General features: G+C 52.0%; 2 protein-coding genes across 2 annotated transcripts in view; both read right to left on the reverse strand.

Annotated features, from left to right (window-relative positions):
* LOC143692441 (uncharacterized) overlaps positions 1-17,778 on the reverse strand; it is a 351,032-nt gene extending 333,254 nt beyond the window's left edge. Inside the window, exon 1 of the mRNA XM_077172674.1 lies at positions 17,274-17,778. Within this exon, the coding sequence (XP_077028789.1) occupies positions 17,274-17,778 (505 nt within the window). The remainder of the gene's footprint in view (positions 1-17,273) is intronic.
* On the reverse strand, positions 11,177-12,109 carry LOC143692385 (olfactory receptor 14J1-like). Its single transcript, XM_077172621.1, has one exon. It carries the CDS (start codon positions 12,107-12,109, stop codon positions 11,177-11,179), a length of 933 nt encoding a protein of 310 aa, XP_077028736.1.
* Positions 17,779-23,225: the final 5,447 nt, after the last annotated feature.

Below are 23,225 nucleotides of genomic sequence, written 5' to 3' on the forward strand. Positions count from 1 at the left end.
GTGTGCTGTGACATTACAGAGTGTCAGTATGACATCACAGAGAGGGTTTTGTGGCATCACTGAGGGGGTTTTGACATCACACAGCTGTCCGTGACATCATACAGTAGGGTGTGAGGTCATAGAGCAGATCCTGCCATCATAGAGGGTTGCTCTGTGACATGAGGGAGTGGGTTGTGACATCACCGGGTGGCTGTGTAACATCATAGAGCAGGCTGTGACATCACAGAACAAACTGTGACATTGCAGCATGACTCTTTGACATCAGAGTCTTCTGTGACATCACAGAGCAGCTGTGTAACATCACAGCTGACTGTGTGACATCACAGATGGCTGTGTGACATCACAGGTTGCTGTGTGACATCACAGGGGCTGTGTGAGGTCACTGGGGAGGTCACTCTGCCCCAGCCCCCCTCACAGTTCCCCCCAGAGCAGTCCAACCCTGCTCCTGCACAGCAGGGTCCCCTGTCCTCCCGGGTCCCCCTGCCCCCGGCCCCGCAGCCTCCCCCAGAGGATGTTCCACGAGATCGACCCCAGAGCCTGACACGGGGACGGGGGGACGGGGGGCCGGGGCCCTGGGGGTGGCACAGGGGGACAGGGACCCCCCGGCAGCGTCCCCGTGTCCCCCAGGGCCAGAGCCTGGGCCAGGGCTCCTTCACCCTGGTACCAACGAGGCCTTGAGAGCGCTGAAAAAATCCCCAGCACGGGATCAGCAAAAACCAGATTGAATATTAAGGGACAGCAGCACAAAGTTCCTTGGCAAGAGTCACTCTGCTCCTGACTGGACACTTCAGGCACACCAAGGAAACAAAGCAACAACAAAACTAAGTAAAATCCAGGCAATCAAACCAGAAATGAACCGAGAACTGTCCCTGTGTGTGTTTGTGACACAAGGACAGTGAGGGCAAGGATAAAAGGAATACAGCCCAATAGGTTAACAGAGCTCAAACTTAATAGGACTGAACTTATACCTTAACCTTAACTGATGCCTTTAACTTCACAATTTAGCAAAAGAACAGAGTGTAGCAGAACTTAACCGAACTTATAACCTATGACTTTGCAATTTAACAGACGAATAACACTTGAAAAGTTTAACTTAGCTTATAACTTATATGAAACACAACAACTTAGGAAAAGAACAACTCGTAGCAGAATTTAACTTCACTTAGACCTCATGACTTACCCTCACTTCCAGGCCTGACTGACTCAGCTATCCGCGGCTCTCAAAACCCTCAGAGAGCAGCATTTTTGCCACATTTCCCCAGCACAGGCACTCCTGTGTGCACACAGACACAGAGTCAGTGCAAGGCACCTGGGAGAAATTCCCCTGAGGGCAGGAAATGCTCCCTATGGATCCATTGGCATCTCCCCAGCGGGTGAAGGGTTGAGCCTGGAGGAGTGGGGGGATCGGCCCAGGCTCCGTCGTTGTTGGGGATCCCTGAGTGCAGCAAACAGGAGAGTTCCCGGCTGGGAGAGGCCCCACTCAGAGGGAGTCGCTGGCCCAGGAGAGCTCCAAGGGCTCCTTTTGGAGCGCTGTTTGCAGGGCCCCAAGAGAGGGGCTTCAGTCCCAGCAATGGTTCATCCTGGCCGCACTTGGCATCAACAGCTTTCTTTGGCAGGGTGAGAACAGGGATGTTGTGCCACGGAGGGAACAAAACCAGTTCCCAGGGCTGCTCCTCCAGAAAGCAGGAGCTGGTTGGGCAGCAGCAGTGCCTGGAGCAGACAGTGTTTGTGATGAGCTGCAGAGGAGCTGAGCCCAGGGGCTGTTGGCCAAGGCCGAGCCCCAAGGAGCATTTCTCAGCTGGCAGGGCGGCCTGAGAAGGGGAGGGGGGAATGCAGCAGCACAGGGCCCATGGAACCAAGGGACCATTGTGACACTGTGGGGCCCTGAGAGACCAAGGGAGCATTGTGACACTGTGGGGCACTGTGAGACTATGGGACCATGGTGACACCGTGGGGCCCTGTGAGAGCATGGGACCATTGTGACACTGTGGGGCCTTGTGAGACAAAGGGACCATTGTGACCCTATAGGGCCCCATGGAATCATGGAGACCCTTGTGAGCCTCAGAAACCAAGAGGATGTTCTGACACTGCAGGGCCACATGGAACTAGTGAGACCATTGTGACACAATGAGGTCCCATGGAACCAAGTAGAGCATTCTGACATTGTGTGGCACCCTGGAACCAAGGACCCTTGTGATGCCATGGGGCCTCATGGAACCAAGGGCACCATAGTGACACTGGGGGGATCCATGGGACCAAGGGGATCATTGTGACATTGTGGGGCCTGTGGAACCACAGAGACCATTGTGACACTGCAGGGCCAATGGAACCAGGAGAACACAGCACAGATGTGTCTTGTTTGACATCCTGGGGGCTACCTGACTGGTCCAGCTGACCGTGGCATGAGGAGGGTCTCTTCTCATCTGCTACTGAAAATCTGGAGATCTGTGCCTTCCTTCCTATGGAAAAGAACTGTCCTCCTCCAGGTGCCCATGGCCAGAATTGGGAGTTCCGCCTCCAACATTCCCTGTTGTGACAGACTGAAGGAGATTGTTGGCTCAAAACATTTTTTGTGTGGGGGACGAAGGGGCAGGTCCAGCCTTGCCCTGCCCTGGAACCCCAATCCCCCCAGAGCCTCTATCCCAGCCCAGCAGTGGCTGCCAGTCCCTGGCACAGCACAGGCAATGCTCCACAGCCACCTCTGCAGCCCCAGCCCAGCTCCTGAGGGACCAAATGAGCCCAAGCCCCACCTGGGGGAAGGGCCCAGGGAGACCAAGGGGTATTGAAGGCTGACCACAAGGCAAGCACACATCTTGACCCTGCATCCTCTTGGAATTTCCATCGGAACAGTGCTGGAATCCAGGAGTTGGTAGCTGTGTGTGTGCTTCTCTGTATCTTTTTTGAGTTTTTCTCTTTCTGCATCTTCTTCTTCTGTTTCTGTGCTCCTGCAAATGTTGATTAACTTTAAATTGAACAGGCTTAGAGTTTGTGAAGTTGAATGGGCCAAGTCAATGCTTTCAGAAGTGTTTTTTGTTGATTGAATATCTGTTGTAATACATGACAAGAATTTTTAAAAGTAATGTAAAACTTTTTGTGTCACTGACAATCTGTTAAACCACTGAGATACTGAACACGCCTCTGTGAAACACAAATGTTAAAGATGAAAAAACCCAGGAACTTCCTGTTTCGTTTCCAGTCAACAAAGAAGCAGCGGGCCATGGCCCTGGCCCCCATCTCAACCAAACCAAACCAAACCAAACCAAACCAAACCAAACCAAACCAAGCAACCCTGCCATGGGCTGAGCCCCTTCCCCCCTCTCCAGGCTGCTCCCCCCCCATCGGCCCCATTCTGACCAAACCAAACCCCAACAACTCCCAAACAGGAAAACAAAAGAGGCTACAAAACCCCAACCAGAACAAAGCCAGCCACAGCTATTAAAATCTCACCATCAAGTCCCCTCTCCCAACACAACTCAAACCAAAAACCCCTACAACCTACCACCCATACAAAATAACCCTGCAACTAAAATTAAACACAAAGAAAAACCCAAAACCAACCATAAAACCAATCCTAACACAACCCAACCACAACTTCCACCACAAGTTACTGGCAGGTCAGGTGTTAATCCTTTCAATACTTCATTGCTCCATCGAGTAAAAGAAAAAAACAAAATACCAGCATATAAAAAATATATAAAACCATCAAAGTCAGTAAAGGAGAAATTAAATCCCAAATAAAAAAGAAGAAAAAATACCTTAATCTTAAAACTAAAATTCTCTTGTAAACTATAATGAAAAAACTCTTTTTCTTTATAACACAAAGAACTTTTTAAAAAAATTACAATTAATATTAAAAAACCCCTCCATAATAAAATAAACAAATGTTAAAATAACGGTAATTTCATAAAAAGTTTAAATAGAAGGGAAAAAAATCCAAGTAATCCAGTATCCCCAAGAGAAGATCTCTATTCCCAGAGATAAAAATAGTTTTAAAAATAAAAAATAAAAACTTTTACCCTTAAAGAACTCATCTTTAAAACAATACCCCATAAGTTGACATGGCCCATCTACAAGCTGTGAAAAAGCTTGTAGCAATAAAAACAACTTCACAAGAACAAAGTTCCCCAGACAACTGTTATCCATGATGGAATTAAGAACCAAAAAAAAAAGAAAATTTCTTCTTGTAAAAAAATATCCATAACCTTAACAAGAAAAACTTCTCTCCCCAAGTAAACTAAAAAAAGACTACTCTTGAAATAGTAAACCAACTAGAAATTTTAAGTTTACTTTACACTGTCAGTAAAAAGAAAAAGTTATAAAGAAAAAAAAGTGTTCTAAAGGGTTTATTATAATTCTTACTACTTTTTTCTTTTTAAATTTACTTTTAATAAAAATTCCTTTATACCCTTTTAAACTGTTAGGCCTACTTGACCTTTCCATTAATCCTATCTCACAATAAAATAAATAAATAAATAATTAACCGACACGAAAACTCACTACACTCATCAATTAAGAAATCTCAATATTAGAAAAATCTTAAATTAACAAACTAAAACCACTACAATGTCATAATAAACCATTTGCAAAAGTTTCTCTGATTTTCTAAAGCTACCAGTAGTGACTGTTTTCTTCTTTTCAGCTCCTGAGAATCTTTGTTGGTATTACTCCAGGGAGTCCAACTCAGAGAACACAAACAATTGTAATTCCTTTTAAATGTCTCCTTGAGAGAGTTGTTTGGGGAATGGGAGTCAGGGCTTGTCTGTGCTGCTTGGCCCAGCCCAGGCAGGGCTTTCCCAGCCACATTCCACACTCCATTGCCCAGCTGGAGCCGCTGGTGCCTCTGAGTTGTGCTGCCCCAGCCCCAGGGATGCTCTCCTTGTCTGCCCATTCCCCCAGAGTCTCTGGGCAGGGATGGCCTCAGTGGGGGCTGCTGACATCCTCAGCAACTTGGAGGCTGCTGCTGAATTTTCCTGCTCCAGAGGCTTGTTCAGCCTTCAGCTCTTCAGTGCAGGAATTCAGTGTCCCAGGGCTCATGAACATTCAGAACACTTGAACAAGCCAAGCTTCTGGGAATCATTTGATTTAATTTTCGAAGTCACTTGTTCAGCCTTCAGCTCTTCAGTGCAGGAATTCAGTGTCCCATGGCTCATTAACATTCAGAACCCCTGAACAAGCCAAGCCTCTGGGAATAAATTAAGTGTTCAAATCTTTTGTGGTTAATTTGACAGAATTCAGTAGTGTGTTCCAAAGTGAATGCATTATATTTAAAAAGACAGTGAGAAAACATTTTTTAGGTCCTGTTAAGGATTTTTTCCTATTCATAAATCGATATGTGCAATCTCCAATTGACACTGAATCCAAGTACCTCCTCATGCAGTTGGAATAGATATGAAATTCAAGACCCTTCATGGCTGACAATCAATCAGACTCTGTCCCTACCCCCACCCCACCATTTCCCCCATCCAAGCCCTGGCACTCAGAGCAGCCTTGTGCAAATCTGAGCTCCCTCCAGCCCAGGCTGCACCTGCAGCTTTCAGCTCCTTGGCTCCAACTCCCACCTGCTTTCCTTGGAGAAGGAGCTGCTCGAGACACAGAGGGATGTTCATTTCTTGTCAGCCAACAAAGCCAAGGGGAGGCACAGCTCCATCAAATGCAAAAGTCATTCCTCTGCTGGATATTAAATCCACTTTGCACAGCAGACAGTCTCAGAGCAATGGAAAACACCTTCTGTGCCCAGCACAGATCCCAGGGCCCCCCAGACCCTCCCTGCCCCGATTCTGCCCAGATTTGCTCTTTGCACACACGAGTCACAGGCTGAAGTCAGGAGCTCCCTCCATGCCCAGAGGGAGGAAAAGAGAGAAAGGGAATGAAGAGCTCTCCCGTGCAGAGCCAAGGTCCAAGTGCAGCCCCTGCAGTGGGAACCACAACTCATCAGGTTTGTGTCCTTTGGGCTCAGGGACTGGTGACACTCAGAGGCACAGAAAGGTTTCTTCCCAAAAACCCAAAAAGAACATTTGAACAGTTTAATAATCATCCCAGCTCTTCCCTCAGCTCTCTGTGATGTCCCAGCAGCATCTGACATGTCTCCCATCCCCAAGGGATTTCTGAACTGTTCTAGACAGAGACATAAGAAAAGGTAATTTAGTGATAGATATAACCATAATGAGATATTTAATTCATATTTATTTGAACTTGAAAGACTTGGCCACTCCCTGAAGCTCAAAGCATGAAACCAGTCAGTTGAGAGGCACTTGAATGACCAGAGAGCATCTGGAGGGGGAAATCGTAGAGCAGCAGGAAGTAGATGGATCCAGCTGGTCTAGTGAAGAGATGTAGTCAGACAGGGCCATTTCAACAGGAGAGATTGAAACACCTGACAGAAGAGGGAGAGGAAATAATAGACTGATCATTGGTGAGAGGAATAGAGGGGAAGATCAATATTTCTTCTTCTGCCATCAGCAAACTTCCAAGAAATTCCCATTCCTGGTGGGAAAACATTGCCATTTCTTAAAAGGAATCAACTGACCCAGATAATAAAGATTGCCTGAGTATTAAGAAACTAACAGGTAATAAAACCTGTGCACCTTTCCAGGAAGACATCAGCTGAGTGCCCATGGACAGGCAGTGCAACTTGTGCCCTGAGGTGCCCAGCTGGGATTGGATCTCTCCCAGAGCACCTGAGGGAGAGCAGAGCACCTTGCAAGCTGCAGGTGCCTGACAGCCCCACAGGGATCCTGTCCCATCAACATCTGCTCTGCTCCAGTCTGAAACAGGGCCCAGCATGGTGCCGGGATCATCAGAGAGCTGAGGTGTGTGCTGGAATTCAATGGCCTCCCCATCCCGCAGCAGCCCTGCATTTCCCTGCTGCAGCCTTGGTCTCCAGCCCAGCCATGGAGGCTCTTTGGGCTCTGGAGTGTTGCTGCAGCCGCCAAGGGCAGCTGAGCTCTGCCTTTGGCACAGTCAGGCCTGGCCAGCGCAGGCCATGCTCAGCAATTGCTTGTGTGTGCCTGGCCTTGCTGTCAGCCCCGGCAGCGGCTGCGTGGCCCCTTTGTGGCCCTGTGCTGGCCCAGCCATGGTGGCCCAGCCCCTGTGCAGGCCCAGCCCAGGCCTGGAGCATTGCGGCTGGGAACGGCCCCTGTGCCGTGGTGCCCACAGCAGCCTTGGGGCTCTGTGCCCCATGGCCTCCCTGCTGGGCAGCCTCTGCCAGCTCCTGCAGAGCCCGTGGCACCTGTGGGGCTGCACAGACAGCCCTGCCCCGGGCTCTGCCGGCCTCTGGGCCAGCAGAGAGGCAGCCAGGGCTGGCCATGGCCGGGAACAGGCCCTGAGCCCCGCAGGAGGATGGAGCTGGGCCACAGCCAAACTCAGCCCAGGCCAAAGCTGGACTCAGCAGCCAGGGCTGCCAACGCATGGGCACAGAGGCTGGTGCTGACAAATGTCCTGGGCCTCCTCCCTGCTCTGTCCCTGCCACAGAGGGCACAGAGCAGCCTCCTCTCTGGGCCACTTGCCTGTTTGCAATGCCTTGCACAGGCGCTGGCCCTGCCCCACAAGGCCTGGCCTGAGTCCTGCCCCTGCACGCTCAGCCAGGCTGAGATGGACACTGATGGTTTCTGGGCCAGGCTCTCGGAGCCCGGCCCAGCTCCCTGCAAGCTCTGCCAGCTGCCCTGAGCTCTGGGCAGCACCAAGGGCCTCTCTGAGCCCAGCCCAGCCCAGCCGGCTCTGGCCCCACAGCTCTGCTCAGGCCAGGCTGCTCTGGGCACTGGCCCCACGGCCTCAGCCCCTGCCAAGGCCACAGCAGCAGCTGCAGCTGCCACAGGACTCAGCCCCAGCCATGGGGGAAGGTGCTGGGCCAAGGCCAAAGGAGGCTCCCTGGCTGCCCTGCTCCCCTCAGGCTGAGGTGCTGAGAGCTCTGCAGCCCCTGCTGCCATCCCATCTGCCCAGGGCAGCACAAGAGCCCCGGCCTTGGGGCCTTCAAGAGCTGCTCCTGCTCCAGGCCCAGGGCCCATGCCAAAGCTGGGGCAGCCACAAAGCTGTGCCCATTTCTGTTCCTTGCTGCTCTGTATGGGATGGATCCTCAGCCATTTGGAGTTTGCTAATGAATTTTATTTCTCCAGTGGACTCTGTCTTGAGCTCTTCAGTTGAGGAATTCAGTGAAAAAGGTTCATAAACATTTGTTTAAAACACCTGAAGAAGAACAGCCCCGAGGAACAATCGAAGTTTTCAATTCTCCTGTGGTTAATTAGACAAATTTCACAAGTGTTTTCAATGTGAATCTGCTGTATTGAAAAAAAAAAAGGAAGAGAACTGTTTTATCCAGTATCCTTTTCTTGTTTCTAGTTTGATCTATTCAATGTCCAATTGTTATTGACCCTCAGCACCTCCTAATGCTGTGTGAAGAGATATAAAAATCAAGACCCCTCATGGCTGACAATCAATAACACTTTGTCCCCACCCCCTCTCCACCATTTCTCTCATCCAACCCCTGGCACTCCTATGGATCAGGAATGGTGTGGCCAGCAGAACCAGGGCAGTGAATCTTTCCCTGTTCTCAGAACTGTTTGGGCAGCACCACAAGTGCTGTGTCCAGTTCTGGGCCCCGAATTTAGGAAGGACGTGGAGGGGCTGGATTCTTTCCAGAGAAGGGCAACAAGGCTGGGGAGGGGTCTGAAACACAAGTCCAGTGAGGAGCAGCTGAGGGAGCTGGGGTTGTTTATGCTGGAGAAGAGGAGGCTCAGGGGAGACCTCATCACTCTCTAAACTCCCTGACAGGAGGGTGCAGCCAGGTGGGGGTCGGGCTCTTCTCCCAGGGAACAGTGACAGGACAAGAGGACACAGCCTTCAGCAGCACCAGGGGATGTTTAGGCTGGACATGAGGAAATATTCTTCACACAAAGCGTGATTGGGCATCAGAATGGGCTGCCCAGGGAGGTGGGTGAGTCACCATCCCTGGCAGTGTTTAAGGAAAGACTGGATGTGGCACTGAGTGCCATGGTCTGGGTGACAAGGTGGTGTTGGGTGCCAGGTTGGACTTGATGCTCTCCAAGGTCTTTTCCAGCCCAGTTGATTCTCTGATGATTGTGACACTGCAGGGCCTGGTGGCACTAAGAGGACGTGGTGACACTGTGTACGACATGGCAGCACAGAGGCAAGGGGCCATGGTGACACTGTGGGGCTGAATGGAAGCAAGGAGTCCATGATGACAGTCTGGGTCCTGGTGGCATCACAGAGGCCACTGTGACCCTGCAGGGCCTTGTGGAACCATGCAGAGCATTGTGACAGAGCAGGACCTGGTGTCATGATGGGGCCATTGTGACACTGCAGGGCCCCATGGAACCAAGGGGCCAGTGGTGCTCCTCAGGGACTCATGGAATGAAGGAAACATGTTTGACACCGTGGTGGCCCTTGGGACCAAGAGGCCATTGTGACACTGTGGAACCAAGGAGAGCATTGCTGCACTGCCAGACCTCATGGAAACAAGGATCCATTGTGACACTGCAGGGCCTTGGGGCACCACGGTGCCATTGTGGCACTGAGGGGCCCAAGGATCCAAGGGACTTTGTGACACCAAGGGGTCCCATGGAACCAAAGGAACATTGTGACACTGGGAGGCCTCATGGAACCATGGTGACACCAATTTGGCTGGGAGTGTGGACCTGCTGGAGAGTAGGAGGGCTCTGCACAGGGCCCTGGACAGGCTGGATCCAGGGCCCAAATCCAACAAGGTGAGGTTTAACAAGTCCCAGTGCCGGGTCCTGCACTTTGGCCACAACAAGCCCTGCAGCACTACAGGCTGGGGACAGAGTGGCTGGAGAGCAGCCAGGCAGAAAGGGACCTGCAGGGAGTGATGGACAGCAGGCTGGACATGAGGCAGCAGTGTGCCCAGGTGGCCAAGAAGGCCAATGGCTCCTGGCCTGGCTCAGGAATGGTGTGGCCAGCAGGCGCAGGGGGTAGATGGGTTCTTTGCAGGGGAGGGAACAGGGGTGGGCTAGAGGAAGAAATTTGTATCAGGAAAGAGTAAAGAAAGCAAAGGTGAAGCCAAGGAAATGCTCAGGGCAGTTTGGGGGTTGCTGCCAGGCAGCCCTGGCTCCGAGCAACAGCGTCTGCAGTGGCACAGGAAACTCCCAGCTGATGGGAACAAACTTTCTGGCTGAGTGCAGAGGCCAGGACAAAGCTGAGTGGTTTCCCTGGTGTCCCGCAGGCCTTGCTGGCCCCAGGGGCTGATGGCATTTGTGCTCCCTCAGGTTCATGTCCCCACAGCAACAGCATGGGGGTGCTGGCCCTGCTGTGTTCAATGCAAACAGGGGCTGCTGAGGCAGTGCTGCCGTGTCTGTGCCTGCAAGGATGGGGCACCTGTGTGAGCTGGGGGAGAGGCCAGGGCTGCAGAGGGGGGATGTTGTTGGCAGCTGCATGAGGACGCTCTGGGACGCTGGCCTGGGCTGTGCAGCGCACTGGGCATGGATCAGCCCCTGCTCTGCTGCTCCTTCCCGTCTGCCCCAGGGCCCTTGCAGAGCCCCAGCCATGCTGTTTGCCCCCAGCCTGCCCACGGCCAGCCTGGGGCTGCTGACGGGGGTTTCTGTGCTGCTGAGCATTGGCCTGGCCGTGTTCTTGAGAGAGCCTGGGCAAGGAGCCTGGAGCCCCCAGGGCCTGGCCTGAGGCGTCAGCGCTGCCCCAGCAGTGCCCATGGCCTGTCCCTGCTGCAGCCCCGGCACTGCCACCCCCAGGGCTGTGCCCGGCCCCGAGAGCACTCAGGCCCTGCAGCAACACCAGGGCCACCAGGGCAGCGGGGCAGGGCCACGGCAGCAGCACTGGCAACACCAAGTGCTGCTGCTGCTGCTGCTGGGCACAGCTGCTGGGCCAGCACTGATCTGCCCCAGCTCTGCACACAGACATTGCTGCTGCAGCTCCAGAGAAGGCAACACAAGGGCATCTCTGCAGAAATCTCTGCTGGCAGATCCTTTAGTTCCTCTAAAGCCACAAAGAGCACAGGCCCTCACTGACAGAAGCTGCGGCCACAGGGGATTTGGAGAGTAACAAAATAAGAAATGGCACAAACAATGACATTTCTTTGTTGACAATATGGAAAAAGTGAAACAAAGAAACAGAACCCCCGAAATGAGAACAACAAGAAATATCAAAGATGATTTTTATTACAAGTGATTTGCTGAAATTGGCCAGCAGTTTAATGTTTCTGAAAGCATCCAGTCATCAGTGTCCACACTGCAGCCTTGAGCTCCTGGTTCCTCAGGCTGTAGATGAGGGGGTTCAGGGCTGGAGGCACCACCGAGTACAGAACTGACAGGGTCAGATCCAGGGATGGGGAGGAGATGGAGGGGGGCTTCAAGTCAGAAAATGTGCCAGTGGTGAGGAACAGGGAGACGACAGCCAGGTGAGGGAGGCAGGTGGAAAAGGCTTTGTGCCGTCCCTGCTCAGAGGGGATCCTCAGCACAGCCCTGAAGATCTGCACATAGGAGAAAATAATGAACACAAAACAGCCGAGTGCTAAGCAGATGGAAAACACAAGAAGTCCTAATTTCCTGAGGTAGGATTTGGCACAGGAGAGCTTGAGGATCTGAGGAATTTCACAGAAGAACTGGCCCAGGGCATTGCCATGGCACAGGGGCAGGGAAAATGTATTGGCCGTGTGCATGAGAGCAATGAGAAAGGCACTGGCCCAGGCAGCTGCTGCCATGTGGGCACAAGCTCTGCTGCCCAGGAGGGTCCCGTAGTGCAGGGGTTTGCAGATGGACACGTAGCGGTCGTAGCACATGATGGTCAGGAGGGAAAGCTCTGCTGTAGCATAAAAAACAAAAAAAAATACTTGGGCAGCACATGCAGTGTAGGAGATGTTGCTGGTGTCCCAGAGGGAATTGTGCATGGCTTTGGGGACAGTGGTGCAGATGGAGCCCAGGTCAGCGAGGGCCAGGTTGAGCAGGAAGAAGAACATGGGCGTGTGCAGGTGGTGGCCGCAGGCTACGGCGCTGATGATGAGGCCGTTGCCCAGGAGGGCAGCCAGGGAGATGCCCAGCAAGAGGCAGAAGTGCAGGAGCTGCAGCTGCCGCGTGTCTGCCAATGCCAGGAGCAGGAAGTGCCTGATGGAGCTGCTGTTGGACATTTGCTGGGGCTGCACATGGCGACCTGTTCATGGAGAAAGGACAGTGAAGAGTTAGAGAAGATTCCTGTAACCAAAATCAAAGCCTTTTCCCATACACCCTGCCCTGGAACACAAAGACAGCCTTTGGTGTTTAAGAGTTCTAGGGTTTTCTTTTTAAGCTCCCCCTATGTCTTTCCTTCTATTCTTAGATATCAGGAACTCTCAGGCCGAGGGCAGAGGCTTGGCTGGGGCACAGGAGGGTGGGGGCTTGTTCAGAGGGAGGGGTTGCACTGCAGGGGCTCCTGTGGGCATCTCTAAACTCTCCCTGCCACAGCATTGCTGGGCTTTGTTTTCTCTCATTGCCTGATCTTCTCTCTGCTTCCTGCAGATTTCCCTCCTGCAGGTGTTTCCCTGTGCCTGATCTCTCCCTGCCAGCACTCACAGACCCCAAATCTCTGTGCACTCTCCTTGGCCTGACAGAACCCTGCCTGTTTGCAGGGCACTGGCTGGGGGCAGGTTCTGTTTGCAGCTTGGAGAAAGGACAGCTCAGACTGAGCCTGATGGCTCCAGCAAAGGTGATGCTGCTGCTGTCCATGGGCAGAGTGGCAGAAAGCACATTAGGGATCTCCTACCGTTCACTAAAAGAAACATTTGGATGTCTCAGGCACTTGTCAAAATTAATAATTATAATTCATAATCAACCTTTATACTTATCCCCCCTTCTCTGCCATTGTCCAATAGTAGGAAACTGAATACAAAGTCTTTAAAAGTTTCCTCATTTTTTACAAAGTCCTTGTCTTGGAAATATTCTGTGAATGATCAGAACCCCTCAGCATGTCAGATCTTCATGATCATTTCACCTCCCCTGCACCAGAAATACCCAGAGTTGTACTCACAGGCTCTGCAGGCATTGGGATGTTCCAGCTGCAGGAGATGGCTCCAGGAGCTGCAGCTGCATTGTCCTGCAGCCAGAGGTTCCTGTGCCAAGGGCTGGCAGTGATTGTGCCCCAGGCACTTCTCAGCCCCTTCCCAGCCCTGACTGATTGAAGCTCTCTGTGCCTCTGGGCTGTGCCCGCGCTGGCTGCAGGCAGTGCCCCAGCCCTGCTGGGCTGGCACAAGAGCTGCTCATCCAGAGAAATGTGCTTTTGAAGCTCTTCTTGCTGAGCAGGAGCTGCCTCTGTGCCAGGAGCCCAGCCCAGCTCAGCAGCACAGACACAGCACAAGGACTTTAATCAGCCTCTGGGGCTTTGTGCTCAGGCCCTGAACATCAGTCCCTGAGAGGGAGCTGAAGAAACCTCTCCAGAACTCCAAGGCAGAATCCAACTCCAAAGTTTCTTGGACTTTTAATGGGTCCCAGAGAGGGAAACGACTGAGCAAGTGTCCCCAGGCCCCAGGCAGAGCAGAGAACTGCAGGCAGTGATGACAGGTGGGGACAAAGAGAAGCCAAGTCTTGGTGCCCTGGGGCACAGCAGGGTCTGTGCCAGCAAGGGCTGGGAGGAGACACCTTGTCCTGAGGCCCTGGGGCCTCCTGGCACAGCCCCAGCCAGGCTGGGCACTGTCAGCCCCTTGTGCTGCCCTCAGCATCCCCCCCTAGCCCACATCCCAGTGGCCTCAAGGATCTGCTGCAAGGAGTCCCTGGGGAGCCTTGCTCAGCAATGGCCCTGGGGGCTCCTTCATGCTCCCTGCAGGGACTGCAGGTTTTTCAAATGACTTTGGCTTTGGCTTTTGCCTTGGAGTCTCTGAGAGGTTTGTGCAATCATGGCCTCCAATTATCTGCTGTAATTAGTCCCTGGAGAGGCTTTGTCAGTAACAACACTCAGTGGGGCTCATTAATACTTCAGGGTACTTCAGTTATTTGAAGGTACTTGGTGTTTCCCTTTTGATACAGACTCTGTGAGGAGTTTGTGCAATCATGGCCCCGATTATCTGCTTTAACAAGTCCCTGGAGAGCTTTGTACTGACACTCAGTGGTGCTCAGTAATGCTTTGAGATACTCAAGGTTTTTAAGGTACTTTGGATTTTCCTTTCCACTTTGAATCTCTGAGAGTTTTTTTGTGCCATCCTGGCCTCCAATTGTCTCCACTTTGCTCTGCCAGTGGGCACACCCAAAAAGCATCTTTTACGTCTATCATGCTAAACCACTGGTGTTCTGGGGGGATATTACTCAGTAGTGTATAGGGGTTAGGCACTACTGGGTAAGGATTCACTGTTCTTTTGTTCAGTTCTCTCAAATCCTGGACAAACCTGTAAGTCCCATCTGACTTCTTTACTGGTAATATGGGTGTATTATGGGGGGACATACATGGTTCTAAGGTCCTGTCCTCAAGTAGGTTCTGGATCAGTGGCTGCAGTTCTCGTCTCCCTTCCCGGGAGAGTGGATATTGCCGTACCCGAACTGGATGGTTCTCATTAACTATTTTTATTACTATAGGTTTCGTGTTCAATTTACCTTGGTTTTTTGGTTTTGCCCACACCATCTCATGAATTTTCTCCTCATCTTCTTCCCTTAATTGGAGAAGCTTAACTATCATTTTCCCTTACTCTAGAAGCACTCCAATGTCAAACTGCACCTGTAAATCCTGTCCTAATAAATTTCACCCTGCATCTGGAACTAATAGAACATCCCTGGTTCCTATTTTCTTTGTTCCTTCAAACTTTATTTGCTTTACAACTGAGGCTTTGAACCCTTTCCCTTTAGCACCTACTACTTGCACAGTATCTTGACTCTTTCTGCACCCCTTTGGGATTCTACAAACACAAGTTCTTTCAGTCCCTGTGCCTACTAAGAATTCAAATTCTTCCTCCTGGGGATCTATTTTTAAAGTTATCAAGGGCTCCTGATGGTATTCTGTCCCCAGGAGGTAGAGCCCCTGACACCCCTAGTCTTCCACTTCTCCTTTTTGCTCAGTCTCATAGACCCTCAGGTCCTTTTCCTTCTGGGGGCAATTCTTTCTTATATGCCCACTCTCTTTACAGGAAAAGCAAACTGGTCCTGGGTTCCCTTGTTTCCTAAACTCTCCTTTTTGTGTCGAGGCCCAGGGGCCTGCATCCTCCCTCCACCTATCTTCCCGCACTTGGAATCTCCCTCCCTTACCTGAGTTGTTCTTTGCATGCTGGTTTCCTTCCCTAATGGCAGCTACCATTACCTTTGATTTTGCCTTGGCCTTCACTTCATCCCTTTTTACATACACCTTCTGTGCTTCCCTTAAAAGGTCTTCTAACCTCCTTTCTTGCCAACCATCTAACTTTTCTAACTTTCTCTGTATATCTGGCCAGATGTGAGTGACAAAATTTATCTTTAGTAAGATCTGTCCAGCCACCATGTCAGGGTCAACCCCTGAATAATGCCTTATATATTTCCTCAACCTTTCTAAACACTCTGTGGGGGTTTCTTCGCTCTTTTGCTGCTCATTGAAAGCCTCATGGGCATTTTGGTTAAGTGGAGCTGCTTCTTTGATGCCTCTTATAATCAATGTTCTATATTCCTCCATGTCTTGCCTCCCCCCAGTGCTGCTGTGGTCCCTGGTGGAGCGCACTATGGGCATTTTCAGATCCCCAGGAGGTCCTTGCACATGCTCCCTTTCCCATATTTGTATCCCAGCCGCTCGGATCATGTGTCTTTATTCTGGTGTGAACAACATAATCATTAATGATTGCATTTCCTCCCATGTATACATATTGGGCCCCAGAAACTGGTCTAACTGCTCTGTGGCTGTCGTGTGTTTTAAAATATTTATATGAGTTCAGTTATGAAGTTGTTTATCCCTTCTGTAAGTTAGAAATATGGTTTGGCCCTCGGTTCCCCCCATGTACTTCCCTCATAATGGTTTCTCCCTAAGCTGGTTACCCCTTGTTTTCCTGCCAATGGCTTTGTCCCTCAAGGTGACTGATCCCTTGATCCTTCCCTTTATGCCCTTATAAGTTTATTTCCTCCCTCCTGGTGCTGCCCACTTCCCCTGTCTCTCATTGCAACCACCCCTCTTTATTTCGAGAACCTTCTGTGTCTATCATCCCTTCCTCAATGTATGATTTGCCTCCAGAGGCTCTTCCCTCCCTTATGTAATCCTTATTGGTCCAGCTGTGTCCCACGCTCCTCCCCTGATCTTCGTTTATTGGTCACCTTGAGTCTCCTCCTGTCACGCTCATTCCCTTTATCAGTGCCTCCCTAAGCCGTCCTCCTCTGACACCCATCACTGGTCAGGCCTGGGAAATAAAGCACCTTGGCATCCACACGGGTGTGCACTCTCTCCTTCCTTTATCTCGAGACTTCGTAGCCACGCTCTCGCCTGCGCCCCCATGCCGCAGACAGCACCACTACCCGAGGGTTTTTGAGGAGAACCTGGGGGTGGCAGATCTTGTGCCCTCCTCCAGCCACACACCGGGAGCAGCTGGCTGGCATTTGTCCAGCTCCCGTGGCCGCAGAGCAGGCTACAGGGAAAAAGCTTTTCCTGAGATCCAACCTGAGCCTGCCCCGACTCAGCTGCAGCTGCTCCCTCCACTCCTGTCCCTGGGCACCAGAGGGAAGAGGTTCCCACAGCCCCAGCCAGGGACCCGCTCCCAAGGCTGCTGCCATGGCCACCAGGCCTGGCACCAGCTGGGATGCTCGGTTTCCACAGGCCGGGCTTCAGCAATGGGATTCCCCAATTTCCTGCTCCTGCTAAAACCGCGCTGCCCTCGCTGCCCTCCCGCCTGCCATGGAAAGCACAAAAGGCAAAGATCCCGGGCTGTGAGAAGAACAATTTATTGGGAACAGCAACGAGATAAGGAAAAAACGGAACAGAAACATTATTGATAACAGAAGGGATCAATAAAACTGTTTACAGGGAAAACTACAACACCAACTAATGGCTCTCCCCAGTTTCGTATTTCCCCTCCCTGGAAAGGACACCCTTCTCCTCTGGAAGAGAGAGAGAGAGAGTCCCTTTCCTGCCCCTGGCAATGACCTGAGGTGGGAGTGAATGTAATGACAGGGCCATTGCCAGACCCTCATGTTCTTCCATCCCAAATCATGTAATTGGCAGGGCCAGGAAAAGGGACAGGTGTCTTCCCAGCATGGATCACAGGGAAAATGGATCTCCAGGGCTTTTCCCAATATAGATCCTCCAATGGGGGATGAAGCTGGACCAGTGCACGAAGCTCCTTCTGCACTTGGGGCATTTGTAGGACTTCCCTTACTGGTGTCTCTGTTGGTGTTTGGTCAGGTCAGAGCTCTGGGTGAAGCTCTTCCCACACTGGGGACACTCATAGGGCCTCTCCCCTGTGTGGATGCGCCGGTGCCTGATGAGGGTGAAGTTGCGCTTGAAGCCCCTCCCACAGTCAGGACAGCGGAAGGGCCTCTGCTCCGTGTGAATGCGCTCATGCAGGCGGAGATTTGAGCTGGTCTGAAACCTCTTCCCACAGGTGCGACACTCGTAGGGCCTCTCCCCAGTGTGGATGCGCTGGTGCCTGATGAGGTGGTACTTGCGCTTGAAGCCCTTCCCGCAATCAGGGCAGTGGAAGGGCCTCTCCTCTGTGTGAATCTGCCGGTGCCTGGCGAGATCAGAGCTGGTGTGAAACCTCTTCTGGCACTCAGGACACTCGTAGGGCCTCTCCCCAGTGTGGATGCGTTGGTGGGTGATGAGGGCAGAGCTGCAGCTGAAGCCCTTCCCACACTCCCCATACTTGTAGGGCCATTCCCCGGTGTGGATCATCTGGTGGCTGATCAGGGTGCTGCTCTGCCTGAAGCTCTTCCCACACTCCAAGCACTTGTGGGGCTTCTCCCCATTGTGAAGCTGCTCATGGGCCACCAGCTCTGAGCTCTGGCTGAAGCTCTGTCCACCTTCCTGGCTCAGGGTGGGTCTTTCCTCCTCAGAGCACACTGGGCTGGGTTTGCAGCCCCTCCTCCTGTGTAATCTCTGGGGCTTTTCCTCCACGTTGGAATTCTGCACCGTGGAGCCACTCAAAATGGCCTCTTCCATGATGTTCTGCTGTGGGGATTTGTCCTCCCTGGTCTCCATCCTCAGCTCCTTTTCTGGGGGAGGAAGGACAAGGAGAGGATGGGATTTGCCTCCGTGCCAGAGGGAAGGGGAAGGAGATCCCCCCAGTGCATCCCCAGCAGGATGGGGTTGGCAGCAGGGTTGTCCTGGAGCCGGGGGCTGTGCTGGGCTGGGAGATGGAGCAGGAGAGAGGGGGAAAGGGGCACTGACTTCCTCCTCACCTGCCTGGGTGTCCCAGGGCATTGTGTCAGTTTGAAAAGACAGTTGTGTGCTAAGGAAGGCAGGAGACTCCTTTTAAATGGAAAATGTTAATCCCTTCACTTGGAATTATAATTTTCAAAACAAGAGGCTGTCAAGCAAAGTCTTTGGGAATAGGAATAACAGTTCTTCAGAAGGAAAATTAAAAATACAAATGCAGTAGTACTAAAAACTACTTACAGAGTAAGAATATGACCTGACACCCTGTGGGTCAGAGTGTTGGTAGCACTCCTGTTAAATGGTGGCTGCAGTGCTCCTGCAGGGACAGGTGTGGTTCTGTTGGAGCAGTGATCCTGTCAAAAGGTGGAGTTTTCCTCTGAAGGTCCAGTTGTGGCATCGATCGGCCTGGTCTTCTTCTGGGATCCAGTGGAGCTGGAAGCTGCTCTTCTGGGAATCTTGTGGGAGAAGGCTGACTCTGTTGTTCACATTCTCAGATTATATCCAGGTAGGAATGCTTGGCTCCTCCCTCTGGGCAGAGCTTCTCACAATGGGATGATGGAATTTTTATCAGTGACACTCAATGGCCCATTAACAGAAGATATCTCTCTGGAGGGAGGATTCATGTGGAAGAGATAAAGTAAACTGCTCAATTAACAGATGATAATTGCCCTAACTTTAACAGAGGGTGATTGAATACACACCCAGCTAAACCTGAGACACTGTTCCAGCCTTGGAAAGCAGGATTTGGTACCAGGATTCTTTAGGGAATGCAACCCTGATTGAAGGCAGAGATAGAATCTCCAGAGCCTGCAGCCAGAAATGGACAGTTGTGTGATACTCATTTCAACATCTTCTCTTTTGGAATTATTGACTAATGATTATTTGCTTTGCCTACCTAATATTTTTGTAATTTTTTGCAAATTTGCATTATCTAAATTACACTGTTCCTTAAGTTAAGTTGGTGTCTGTGTCTTTGGTGCGGGCCCTGCCCACTGGCGAAACAGGGCCCAATCCTGCCTAAGTGTTACCTGGGGAGACAAAACCCTCACTGCAAATGTGCCCCCTTCCTCCTTGTTCCCCACACTTCATGCACTGATCATGATATCCCATGCTCTGGGGTATCCCTGGGGTCAGCTGGGATCTCCTGTCCTGGCTGTGTCCCCTCCCAAGCTCCCCCACACCCTCAGCCCCTCCCCAGCGTGGCCGAATGAGGGGCAGGACAGGCCTTGGCTCAGTGCGAGCTCAGCAAGAACAAAACCATCTCTGCGTGCTCAGCCCTGTGCTCAGCCCCCGGGCCCGGCATTTCCTCCACTGCCACCCCGGAGCCCCCTTTCCCACCCCTCTGCCCCACGGCTGCCGCAGCACCGGCTGACAATAGAAGCAATTCTGTGGCAATTCCAAGTTTCCTTGGTTCCTGCACAGCTCCAGCTCAGCTGCTGGCAGGTTACAATTAAAGAAAAGTGCAAATTTGGCCCAATACAGATATTATTAAAAGGAAGTGGAAGCTCTGTGTAGCTGTCACAAAGGTGAAGAGAAGATGAAGAGAATAATGATTCTCACATTTGGCAAAAAACCCAAGCCTGGGAATTCAGTAGTTATTTGGGAATTTAGCTACTTGAGCTGGGCTTCCTGTGGGACTTTTAGCAGCCTTGTCTTCCTCACCATGTGGTGAATGAACCTTGTCAGTCTTGCTGGCATCATTTGCTCCCTTTCCTCCAGTGATTTAAACAAACTTTTCAAGGAGGGACAACAAAATATTTTCTTTACACTCCAGTCCCACAACAGCCATTTTCCTCATCAGTTCTCCCATAGGTTGCTCAGACGAAGCTGCATCCAAGTTTCCAAGAGTTCCTCCAGAGAGACCCACAACCTCCTCAGAGGAAGGAACCATGCTGTTGTCAAAGGCAACAGGGGTCAAAGAACAGTGCCCTGAACTCACTGTGCCAAAATAATTTTGCAATCTGGTTAAGAAAATATTAGAGAGATGCCATTTGCCCTGGAGCAGGGCAAGTGTGACATTGTCCCCTGTGTGTGTGGCCTTCCCGGGGTGGGGGTTTTACAACTGAGCCAGTTTGGGTAAGGGGGGTGGTGTTCACCCCCTGAGCAGGGATTCCCCCACTGTTTCAGGCTGCAGTGTAAGATGGAACCAAATGCATGTTTTCAATGCCCATCTTCATCAACTGCTATCAACAGGCGGGGCAGTGTTCTTGATCTCTTCCATGACTCAGCCCTGATAACGCCCTCCAGGGGAGATATCTTCTGGGAATGGGCCATGAGTGTCACTGCAGGACTGATCAAATTCCATCCTCCCATTGTGGGATGCTCCGCCCAGGGGGAGGATCCAAGCATTCCTACCTGCATATAAGCTGAGCCTTGCAACACCAGGAGCAGCTTGCCTACTGGATTCCCAGAGGACAAGAGCTCCAGAACCACCCCTGGACCTCCAGAGGAAGACCAGACCCTTCTACAGCATCACTGCTTGGACAGAATCACGTTCATCACTCCAACAGGACTGCAGCCACCATTTAATGGGACTGCAGCCACCACCCTGACCAGCAACAGGGTGTCAGGTTATATCCTGACTCTGTCAGTTTAAGGCAGTGTTTCTGCATCATTGCATTGATCTAGATTTTCTTATTAAACTCTAATTCTGATTAAGACTCTCCCTCATGTTTCCCTTTAATCCTGTAAAAAGACGATGTGTGCACCCTTTGTTTGGTTCCCAGAACAGCATTTCCCATCCCCAAACCTTGACTGGATGGAGGAGGAGGCTGCGAGGAAGAGGAAGGAGCCCTGGGATACCCAGGCAGGTGAGGAGGAAGTCAGTGCCCCTTTCCCCCTCTCTCCTGCTCCATCTCCCAGCCCAGCACAGCCCCCGGCTGCAGGACAACCCTGCTGCCAACCCCGTCCTGCTGGGGATGCACTGGGGGGATCTCCTTCCCCTTCCCTCTGGCACGGAGGCAAATCCCATCCTCTCCTTGTCCTTCCTCTCCCCGGGAAGGAGCTGAGCATGGAGACCAGAGAGGAGAAATCCCCACAGCAGAAACTCATGGATGAGGCCATTTTGAGTGACTCCAGGACACAGGAATCCAATGGGGAGGAAAATCCCCAGAGATCCCACAGGAGGAGGGGCTCCAAACCCAGCCCAGGGTGCTCTGAGGAGGAAAGACCCACCCTGAGCCAGGAAGGTGGACAGAGCTTCAGCCAGAGCTCAGAGCTGGTGGCCCATGAGCAGCTTCACGATGGGGAGAAGCCCCACAAGTGCTTGGAGTGTGGGAAGAGCTTCAGGCAGAGCAGCACCCTGATCAGCCACCAGATGATCCACACTGGGGAATGGCCCTACGAGTGTGGGGAGTGTGGGAAGGGCTTCAGCTGCAGCTCTGCCCTCATCATCCACCAACGCATCCACACTGGGGAGAGGCCCTATGAGTGTCCCCAGTGTCAGAAGAGGTTTCAGACCAGCTCCAGTCTCCTCCAGCACCAGCAGATTCACACAGAGGAGAGGCCCTTCCGCTGCCCTGACTGCGGGAAGGGCTTCAAGCGCAACTCCACCCTCATCACCCACCAGCGCATCCACGCTGGGGAGAGGGAGAGGCCCTACGAGTGTCCCCAGTGTCAGAAGAGGTTTTACACCAGCTCTGATCTCCTCCTGCATGAGCGGAGTCACACGGATGAGAGGCCCTTCCGCTGCCCTGACTGTGGGATGGGCTTCAAGCGCAACTCCCACCTCATCAGGCACCAGCGGATCCACACCGGGGAGAAGCCCTACGAGTGTGGGGAATGTGGGATGAGCTTCAGCCAGAACTCTAACCTGATCTCCCACCAGAAGACCCACACCAGGGATCGACCCTATGAGTGTGGGGAATGTGGGAAGAGCTTTAGGCAGAAGTCTCTCTTGATCTGCCACCAGAGGATCCACACTGGGGAAAGGCCATACAACTGTGGGGAATGTGGAATGACCTTTAGTAGGAAGACCCAAATGATCATCCACCAAATGATCCACAGAGGGGAGCAGCCCTACAAGTGCCCCGAGTGTGGGAAGAAGTTTCACACCAGCTCTCAGCTCCTCCAGCACCAGCGCATTCACACGGATGAGAGGCCCTTCCTCTGCCTCGACTGCGGGAAGGGCTTCAAGCACAGCTCCACCCTCGTCACCCACCAATGCATCCACACTGGGGAGAGGCCCTACGAGTGTCCCCAGTGTGGGAAGAGCTTCACCAGCAGCTCTCACTTGACCAGACACCAATGGAGCCACCAGTAAAAGAAGCACTGCACATGCCCCAACTGCAGGAAGAGCTTCATGCGCTGCTCCAGCTTTATCCCCCATTGGAGACCCCACGTTGGTCAGAGCCCTGGTGAACCATGTTCCCTGTGATCCATGCTGGGAAGACACCTGTCCCTTTTCCTGCCCCTGCCAATGACATTATGTGGGATTGGGGAACATGAGGGTCTGGCCATGGCCCTGTCATTACATTCACTCCCACCTCAGGTCATTGCCAGGGGCAGGAAAGGGACTCTCTCTCTCTCTCTCTCTCCCTCTGAGGAGAAGGGTGTCCTTTCCAGACAGGAGGAAATACATTGCCAGGAAGAACTAGTTGTTGATGTTGTAGTTTTCTCTGTAAATAGTTTTACTTATCCCTTCTGTTATCAATATTGTTTTTGTTCCTTTTTGTTCTTTATCTCATTGCAGTTCCCAATAAATTGTTCTTATCCCAGCCCGGGATCTTTGCCTTTTGTGCTTTCCATGGGAGGCGGGAGGGCAGCGAGGGCAGCGCGGTTTTAGCGGGAGCAGGAAATGGGGGAATCCCATTCCTGAAGCCCAGCCCGTGGAAACCGAGCATCCCAGCTGGTGCCAGCCCTGGTGGCCATGGCAACCACCCCTGGCATGGGGTCTCCATGGAGCTGCCAAGGCACTGAGCATAGCAACAGGGGTCTGGTGATGGTTGCTATGGAAACTGCCCATA

The sequence above is a fragment of the Agelaius phoeniceus genome, assembly GCF_051311805.1.
Source record: "Agelaius phoeniceus isolate bAgePho1 chromosome W unlocalized genomic scaffold, bAgePho1.hap1 SUPER_W_unloc_1, whole genome shotgun sequence".
NCBI lineage: Eukaryota > Metazoa > Chordata > Aves > Passeriformes > Icteridae > Agelaius > Agelaius phoeniceus.

Bases quoted from the DNA above. Each gene is read 5' to 3' on its own strand.
- LOC143692385 (XM_077172621.1), bottom strand. From the start codon at position 12,109: ATGTCCAACAGCAGCTCCATCAGGCACTTCCTGCTCCTGGCATTGGCA.